We start from the raw sequence: 9,419 nt of genomic DNA on the forward strand, positions 1-9,419 counted from the left end.
TACCTGGAACACAAAAGGGTTTCTACCTGAAACCCAAAAGGGTTATCCTAGGTGGACAGCCAAAGAACCCTTTTGGAACACGTTTTTCTAAGAGTGTAGACCCTAAGGATCATCCCTTTATGATCTTCAATTCCGCATTGTACCATTCATTCCATTATGCCCATGTTTGCATTGTGTAGCTGATTGAGGAGAAGAACATCCTAGCGGAGCAGCTGCAGGCCGAGACGGAGCTGTTTGCCGAGGCTGAGGAGATGAGAGCTCGTCTGGCCGCTAAGAAGCAGGAGCTGGAGGAGATCCTTCATGACCTGGAGTCTAGAGTGGAGGAGGAGGAGGAGAGGACCCAGGGCCTGCAAAGTGAGAAGAAGAAGATGCAGTCTCACATCCAGGTACTGATGAGACATGGAGACTGCAGAGTGGAAGCTTGAGAAGATTGAACATGGAAGTGGTTGCACGTATTTTATGACAGAAAATATATTTTCTGTGGACCCAAAACATTTCTACCTTCTTAATAAATGCTGTGATTTTTTTACATTTAAGGACCTGGAGGAGCAGTTGGATGAGGAGGAGGCTGCCAGGCAGAAGCTGCAGTTGGAGAAGGTGACAGCCGAGGCCAAGATGAAGAAATTTGAGGAGGACATCTTGCTCCTGGAGGACCAGAACTCCAAGTTCCTGAAGGTGAGTAGAGATGAAAGGCAGTCTAATGTTGAGAAATATTGGACCTTACTAACATTATGCTGCTGGACTTTACTATCATTATAAACAACCGGACTCCTCTTTCCCCCTTCAGGAGAAGAAGCTCCTGGATGACCGTGTCAATGAGATGATGTCCCAGCTGACTGAGGAGGAGGAGAAGGCCAAGAACCTGGGCAAGACAAAGAACAAGCAGGAGGTGATGATGGTGGACCTGGAAGGTAGGTGTCCTCTTACCTACAAAGTCTCACTAGTTATAGGTAGTGAGTCCAGACACTTTAACACCATCTGTCTCCTTCCCTTCTCCCTTCAGAGCGTTTGAAGAAGGAGGAGAAGACTCGTCAGGAGCTGGAGAAGGCCAAGAGGAAGCTGGATGGAGAGACCACAGACCTGCAGGACCAGATAGCTGAGCTGCAGGCCCAGATAGAGGAGCTCAAGGTGCAGCTGGCTAAGAAGGAGGAGGAGCTGCAGGCTATACAGGCCAGGTGAGACAGACTGACGGACGGACAGACTGACGGACGGACGGCGAGACAGACACAGGCCAGGTGAGACGGACGGAGGGAGGGAGGGCCCAAAGCTGGATGGAAGCCACCTGGAGATATAGTTCAGATGTATTTTGCCATTGGAAGGTGTTTGACTGCGAGGAAGTCTGATTTTCTGACTGAAGTAATTATCACATAGCTGTATAGCGCCGTCATCAAATTCCCTCCTATTTTAATTGTCTCAACACCTGTCTTTTATATGCCATATTTAACAATAGTAGGTCTACAGTTGGCCAGATTTGCACCGGTAATCTTGTAATCTGACTATTAAAACCCTATGAGCATTTACCATTTTTATGCCCTCTCGTCATGATACGGTGCTGACCAGACCACCCAGCAGCTATTTATTCAGCAGATCTCACTGGGTTGGAATGTGTAAATGTTGGCCCCACGTCTAGTGTGTGTTGAACACTGGCCATTAAAAAGACTCTGCTCTTTCAGGATTAACTCACATACTCAATGGTAGTGACAAACAAGGTGTTTATCTGTGTTTATTTCAGGATATATTGTCTGATACTGCCAACCAGTGGAAAATACATGCATAGCAACTTAGTTAAACTGTCCAAGCATAGGCCTATGACTATTTGGGGTCCTTTGTACTTGTACGACAATGTTATATTTTGCATCCTAATAAAGAATTTAAAATGTGTGTGTCAGGGGAGACGAGGAGGTGACCCAGAAGAACAACGCCCTGAAGCAGGTACGGGAGCTACAGGCCCAGTTGGCAGAGCTGCAGGAAGACCTGGAATCAGAAAAGGTCTCCAGGAACAAGGCTGAGAAGCTCAAGAGAGATCTGAGTGAGGAGCTGGAGGCCTTAAAGACTGAGCTAGAGGACACCCTGGACACCACCGCAGCCCAGCAGGAGCTCAGGACCAAGCGTGAGCAGGAGGTGACGGAGCTGAAGAAGGCCATTGACGAGGAGACCAAGAACCACGAGGCCCAGATCCAGGAGATGAGACAGAGACACTCCACGGCCCTGGAGGAGGTGTCTGAGCAGCTAGAGCAGGCCAAAAGGGTGGGTGGCTTCACAACAACCGCATGGTCATGTTTAGTCAGAGAAAACTTGGATGAGGTAGTGGAGGTAGTACTTCCTCTGTTTTAAATGTTTTGTGTTGTCTGAGCATGAGTCCTATTGTAATGTATCTTGGTCTGTGTCCAGTTCAAGGTCAACCTGGAGAAGAACAAGCAGAGCACAGAGAGTGCCAACAAGGTGCTGGTCAGTGAGGTAAAGGGGCTGCAGCAGGCCAAGACGGAGTCAGAACACAAGAAGAAGAAGCTGGAGGCCCAGCTCCAGGAGTTCATGGCCCGGGTCACAGAGGGAGAGAAGGGCAAGGGAGAGCTGGCCGACCGCTCCCACAAACTACAGGTGAGAGAGGGCCATTTGCAGCACACACACACACGTTAACCTCTGCTGGTGATGGTCTCTCAACTGGGCTGTTTGCTGTGTGTGCAGACGGAGCTGGATAGTGTGTCTGCTCTGCTGGAAGATGCAGAGAGGAAGGGAATCAAGCTGGTTAAAGACACCACTGTCCTGGAGAGTGCTTTGCAGGACACACAGGTGAGCTAGACTGGACAACCTCTCATCGGAGAAGAACACATTATGTGTATCTTTAAGGCCCAGTGCAGACAAAAAAAAAAGTCCTGTCTTTTATATCATATTGTACAACAGCTGATGAAACTAACACTGACCAAATTTGATCAGTGTTATTTCCTGATAATTGCATAAATTGTATTTTCAACCAGCAAGTCCTTCTAATCAGCAGGTTTGCATGCGTGGGAGTTTCGGCTTTCCATGGTGACATCGCCATGCGGTAAACTGATTTAATAGACCAATAACAAAGAGAGATCCAAACCGATTTGCTAATAGCAGCTAGTTTTCAGTTTTCCCCTCCCCACTCCCAGACAGTCCTATCAAAATTGTTGCTTGAAAAATTGTTTTTTGCCACATTACATTAAGAGGAGGTAGCATTCTGTTTCCATGTCAATGTCTCATCTTTGGGATATGGGATGGTGTCTGTCTGTCTGTCTGTCTCTGTCTCTGTGTCTGTCTATCTGTGTAGGAGCTTCTCCAGGAAGAGACACGTCAGAAGCTGAACATGAGCAGTCGTATCCGCCAGCTGGAGGAGGAGAAGAGCACCCTGCAGGAGCAGCAGGAAGAGGACGAGGTGGCGCGCAGAAACCTGGAGAAACAGCTGTGCACACTGCAGGCCCAGGTCAATACAGCGCCTTACAGCTTAATTGTATCTATTCAAATAATATTACACATTAACTGCAACACAGATGATATCACCATAACAAGCTACCACCTACTGTAGCCATCCTTCAGTGAGCATCATATCATTATCAACTTTATGTATGTGTAGCTGGTTGAGACTAAAAAGAAGCTGGAGGATGACGTGGGGATGGTGGAGGGTCTGGAGGAGGTGAAGAGGAAGCTGCAGAAGGACATGGAGCTGGCCACCCTGAGGCTGGAGGAGAAGGGCATTGCCTTTGAGAAGATGGAGAAGACCAAGACCCGCCTGCAGCAGGAGCTGGATGACCTCATGGTGGATCTGGACCACCAGAGAACCATCGTCTCCAACCTGGAGAAGAAGCAGAAGAAGTTTGACCAGGTTTGACTGATCACTCTAAGCCATCCATAATGGTAGCTAAATTGGCTTGGTCTTAGAGCACAGTATGGAATGGCATTGTGTAGATAGATGGTGGACATTTTCCCTCTGTAAGTCAGTTTTTACCCTGTGTTGTAGCTGCTGGCTGAGGAGAAGAACATCTCTGCACGCTACGCTGAGGAGAGGGACAAGGCTGAGGCGGAGGCCAGGGAGAAGGAGACCAAGTCCCTGTCTCTGGCCCGGGCTCTGGATGAGGCTCTGGAGGCCAAGGAGGAGTTTGAGAGACTCAACAAGCAGCTGAGGAGTGAGATGGAGGACCTGATGAGCTCCAAGGACGACGTGGGCAAGAACGTGAGTGTTGCACTGAATACCTGTGTTTTGTTCAGCTGAGGGCAGAATGGTTTGCATCTGTTGTTTTCAGATGGACTGCTCTGCATCCTACAGAAATAAACTAGGTTTAACCTAAACTTTAAAAGCCAGTTCATTACAAATATCATCACCTCAAAGTATTTTCTCTACCACTGTCCAGGTCCATGAGTTGGAGAAGTCCAAGAGGACTCTGGATCAGCAGCTGGAGGAGATGAGGACTCAGCTGGAAGAGCTGGAGGACGAGCTGCAGGCCACGGAGGACGCCAAGCTGCGTCTGGAGGTCAACATGCAGGCCATGAAGGCCCAGTACGAGAGAGACCTGCAGGGGCGAGACGACCAGAACGACGAGAAGAAAAGGGCGCTTGTCAAACAGGTGCAAAGAGGACACATTACTTCCATACAAACAAGAATTGTGTGAAAAAATTCCAGGAACAATATGTTGTCATACTCTCAGAGAATGTACACCTTCCCCTCCTCTGACCTGGTCTGTCCTGGTCTCCTCAGGTGCGTGAGATGGAGGCAGAGCTGGAGAATGAGAGGAAGCAGAGAGCCCTGGCCATGGCTGCTAAGAAGAAGCTGGAGATGGACCTGATGGACATGGTGGGACAGATAGAGGGCGCCAACAAGGCCCGTGACGAAGCCATCAAGCAGCTACGCAAATTGCAGGTAATAAACTCACACCGTCTGTAGAACAGACAAGACAAATAAAAAAATATACAATTTATTATTTTGGTCAATAATGGGATTCGATCTATCTCCACTTTCTCCCTCAGTCCCAGATGAAAGACTACCAGAGGGAGTTGGAGGACGCCCGGGCCTCTCGGGACGAAATATTCTCCCAATCCAAGGAGAACGAGAAGAAGCTGAAGAGCCTGGAGGCCGAGGTTCTCCAGCTGCATGAGGTACAGTGGGCTGTAGTATTGCTCCCATCATAACTCTGTGTTTTGGTCTGTTGTTTCCTGTAGTCTAGACTGGCTCATCTTACTGTGAGAAATGTTGACCTGTGTTTGACCTCTGTGTGACCTCTGCCCTGTAGGACCTGGCGGCGTCAGAGAGGGCGCGGCGCCACGCAGAGCAGGAACGGGATGAGCTAGCGGACGAGATCTCCAACAGCACCTCGGGCAAGTCTGCCTTGATGGATGAGAAAAGGAGGCTGGAGGCTCGCATTGCTCAGCTGGAGGAGGAACTAGAGGAGGAACAGGGCAACATGGAGCTGCTTAACGACCGCTTCCGCAAGACCACCATGCAGGTATGAGCCAGGAGGAAACCTTTTCATGCAGACTTGATCATTGTAATCATATTACCCTTGTTCCTCTGACTTTTAGGGAACAATCCATTATTCAGCCCCTACCATAAAAAGTACTCTTATCTCTCTCTCTCTCTCTCTCTCTCTCTCTCCTTCATTCCCTGTTTTCCTCTCTCCACCTCTCTCCTCCCCCAGGTGGACACCCTGACCCTGGAGCTTGTGGCAGAGCGCAGCTTGGCCCAGAAGAGTGAGAATGCGCGCCAGCAGCTGGAGAGACAGAACAAGGACTTGCGGGCCAAGCTGGGTGAGCTGGAGGGCTCTGTGAAGAGCCGGTTCAAGGCCTCCATCACTGCCCTGGAGGCCAAGATACTGCAGCTGGAGGAGCAGCTGGAGCAGGAGGCTAAGTGAGAAACACAGCAACTCTCTTATAACAACTCCAAACCTTATTAGACAGGGTGAAATAGGAGACCAAGACTCAGGAGGAGTTCATGAGGGCTTTAGAACAGGCTCAGCCCGTTGGAAGAGAGGTTCTTGAATGTGATCTAAATGTTAATGTGATCAATGTAATGAGTCAAAAGCAATCTTAAGAGATGCACTTGAAGATCTATGACTGACAACCTTTGTTATATTGCGTTTCCTGTGGTGCTCTAACTGTCCTATGACCTCATTCCTCTGTCCTCCTATCAGGGAGCGAGCAGCGGCCAATAAGCTTGTGAGACGGACAGAGAAGAAGCTGAAGGAGGTGTGCATGCAGGTGGAGGACGAGCGCCGCCATTCCGACCAGTACAAGGAACAGGTGAGGAGCTTGTCACGGATGTTTGGACGTCCCAGATCTTAAAGCTACAATATATTTAATTCTCATTGAAAACAAGTCTAAGAAGCGATAGGTTTGTTCTATGTGCTCTTTTTCTATGCTTCCTGTTCTTAAGTTTAGTTTTTGCGTCTTTTACTTTCGGTTTTGTACAACAGCTGAAAATATCTATTTTTTTGGTTATGGATTCTCTACACAATGACTGCTTGTTTTGACTCAAACAGAAATGAGGCGAATTCTGCATAGTGCATTTTTAAGATGTACACAGCTAAAGAAGGAATTATATCAAATTCAGTACAACTTGCAAAGGTGGGACAGGATTGGATAGGTGTGAAGATTTAGGAATGCAGTCTTTCCAACAGTAGGTTCTTTCCAGTAACCACTGGACCATAGGACTGCTGAGTATTGTAAGTATTAGTATTGACTGTTCATCATTGTTGATGTCTGTTGTGACACCTGGCTGAGTCAGATGGAGAAGGCCAACTCTCGCATGAAGCAGCTGAAGAGGCAGCTTGAGGAGGCTGAGGAGGAGGCCACACGTGCCAACGCCTACCGCAGGAAGCTGCAGAGGGAGCTGGACGATGCAACTGAGGCCAGCGAGGGTCTCAGCCGCGAGGTCAACACACTCAAGAGCCGCCTCAGGTATTTAGAGCCCCACACACACACACAAACTCTAAAATTATATTTTTCACACAATCAGTTGTGTATATTGGCCAAATTGTGGTCCTCGTTACTAATACCTCTCCAACTCTTCTGGCCCCATCTGTCCCCTGCAGGCGTGGAGGCCCCATCAGTTTCTCCTCCAGCCGCTCGGGCAGGCGTCAGCTGCAGGTGGAGGGAACATCACTCGACCTCCTATCCGACGACGAGGTGGAAAACAAGACCACGGACGCCAATGCCAACGAGACGCCAGCAGCTCCCCAACCAGAGTAGAAGCTCTCCCTCCAGCCCACACGCAGCATGGCCTCCGCCCCCACAAACCTTCCCCCTGTCCTCCTAACCCCAGACACCAGCAGTGGACCCCACTACTCTGCCTTACCCCTCTATGGCAAGCTGCAGGGCCAAGCAAATCCATCATCTCCTCCATATGAATATACCGCACATCATGCCTTGGATTCGTTTTTAACATCAATTGCAGATAAAAGTGCATTTAAATTGCATAGGCGTCTGAGTGTGCATAGGCACTCGAAAACAAATAACAGGAGTTTACCATAATTATGTTAAGCTACTTCCCTGGAACAGCCATTAGAATCAAACAGCCCTCTAGCTAGAATTAACCACTGTCATTTCAGCTGGTTTACTGGCACACAGGTGGACGACTGCACACAAGTCTGTAAAAACATGTGTCTTTGATGATTGTACAGTATTGGACCAGGATATGTAAAACAAAGCACAGCATAAGCGAGGGAATTATTTTTAAATGGTAGCCCAAATGACGATCACACCGATTTATTTTTTCTTCATCAAAACCACCACTGTCATAGAGATACTGCAATCCACTTAGTTTACTATAAAAATAACTATGTGACTAACTCTTTGGTAGCAGGTTTGTAGTAAATAAGATTGTACCACGCCATGTTGCCTCAGCATTCCCCCTATATATATGACCAGCAAAAGACCCTGTTAACTTGACCAATATAACCTTGTCCAATAACCCACCATTTTATATTTGACATATCAATCTACTTTAAGTGGTGTACGATAATGTGTGGAATTAGGTTTGTCAGACTTGGAGCAAAGGCCCTTTTTTTTTAGGAAGACAACCCAAATGTGTGCTTGACATACTGCAATATTGCTATGTATAATTCTGCCCATTCAGTTGTGTTTTCTGTACCATGTACAACATGCTTAACTCAAAATGCATAAGGTCTCTTTGGCATCTCTTGTCACCATAATATCATTGCATTACAAATGGCTGAATAATATTAGCATGATTTACAGAAGGGTAATTCATTTTTATTGAGTGTTAGAGCGTTGGTTTTAATTCAGTGGTTCAGGGTAGAGAAATCGATCAATTTGAATATGCACACTTTTTGATGCCTTGATTGTTAAACATAAATTACCATTTTGTAAATTAGTAAATACATATGAGGCCTTAATTAATTATTTTAAACCATAACAAATTGGGCGAAAAAGGTTTATCTGTTTCTTTTGAAAGACACTTCTCAATAAAGACATGGGGGGGGGGGGGGGGGGGGTGTTTGAATCAGTTTCATAGCTTTAGTGTCATATTATACCATAAGCACCTCTCCCATCACGTTGGTGTGAACCAGTGTCATAACAGAATGATTTATGGAGCCTTCAGAAAGTAGGATTTCAATGGGTTCAAAGCTTTAACATCCTGAAGGTTGTTATTATTAGTGGACTGGCTGTTGACGACCAGGTATTCATCATCTCCTTTTATTTCTTGTATTCCTAGCCTTTTTTTGTTATTGTTGTAAAAGACCAATAAACATATCCATTATAGAAAAGTATTTTATTTATTCTGTAATTCTTGTGCAACACGTTGATGTCCTCTTAGTCTTTCCCACAATAGTTGTGGGAAAGACTGTCTTCCAAACTGATATGTGACGTATGGTCCATGTTACATTGCCATACATTGTTCCATTACTTCATTGGTAGTTACATTGAAGCCCTGAGGGAGCGCGTAAACTATAGACTGTGCACAGACACACAGTATTATTGTAATATTAACTTTTTCCACTAGGGATTGCCTCTTGTACAGTGCATTCGGAAAGTATTCAGACCCCTTGACTTTTTCCACAGTATACGTTACAGCCTTATTCAAAATGGACAAAAAAATGTAAAATCCTTATCAATCTACACACAATACCCCATAATGACAAAGCGAAAACAGGTTTTTAGAAATTCTAGCAAATGTATACAACATTAAAAACAAAAATACTTGTACATGATTGTACATGATTTGGAAAGGCACACACACCTGTCAATATAAGGTTCTGCAGTGGCATTTCATGTCAGAACAAAAACCAAAGACAGTTTGACCACCCAGCCAAACTGAGCAATCGGGGCGAGAAGAGCCTTGGTCAGGGAGATTAACAAGAACCTGGTGGTCACTCTGACAGAGCTCCAGAGTTCCTCTGTGGAGATTAGAGAAACTTCCAGAAGGACAACCATCTCTGCAGCACTCC

General features: G+C 46.6%; 1 protein-coding gene across 2 annotated transcripts in view; it reads left to right on the plus strand.

The window, feature by feature from the left end:
• Positions 1–8,741, plus strand: part of LOC110538962 (myosin-10) — a 64,947-nt gene extending 56,206 nt beyond the window's left edge. Inside the window, exons 22-39 of one of the 2 annotated variants that reach the window (XM_036938507.1) lie at positions 180–386; positions 538–675; positions 788–911; positions 1,004–1,175; positions 1,890–2,247; positions 2,392–2,598; positions 2,686–2,790; positions 3,293–3,445; positions 3,596–3,844; positions 3,980–4,192; positions 4,371–4,583; positions 4,715–4,876; positions 4,984–5,112; positions 5,247–5,459; positions 5,652–5,860; positions 6,144–6,252; positions 6,737–6,909; positions 7,044–7,200. In XM_036938507.1, the coding sequence (XP_036794402.1) occupies positions 180–386; positions 538–675; positions 788–911; positions 1,004–1,175; positions 1,890–2,247; positions 2,392–2,598; positions 2,686–2,790; positions 3,293–3,445; positions 3,596–3,844; positions 3,980–4,192; positions 4,371–4,583; positions 4,715–4,876; positions 4,984–5,112; positions 5,247–5,459; positions 5,652–5,860; positions 6,144–6,252; positions 6,737–6,909; positions 7,044–7,200 (3,291 nt within the window). Of the gene's footprint in view, positions 1–179; positions 387–537; positions 676–787; positions 912–1,003; positions 1,176–1,889; positions 2,248–2,391; positions 2,599–2,685; positions 2,791–3,292; positions 3,446–3,595; positions 3,845–3,979; positions 4,193–4,370; positions 4,584–4,714; positions 4,877–4,983; positions 5,113–5,246; positions 5,460–5,651; positions 5,861–6,143; positions 6,253–6,736; positions 6,910–7,043 lie in introns of both variants that reach the window. The other variant, XM_036938505.1, reaches the window with a different exon arrangement.
• The last annotated feature ends 678 nt before the right edge of the window (positions 8,742–9,419 follow it).

The sequence above is a fragment of the Oncorhynchus mykiss genome, chromosome 12 (genome assembly GCF_013265735.2).
Source record: "Oncorhynchus mykiss isolate Arlee chromosome 12, USDA_OmykA_1.1, whole genome shotgun sequence".
In the NCBI taxonomy this organism is placed as follows: Eukaryota; Metazoa; Chordata; class Actinopteri; order Salmoniformes; family Salmonidae; genus Oncorhynchus; species Oncorhynchus mykiss.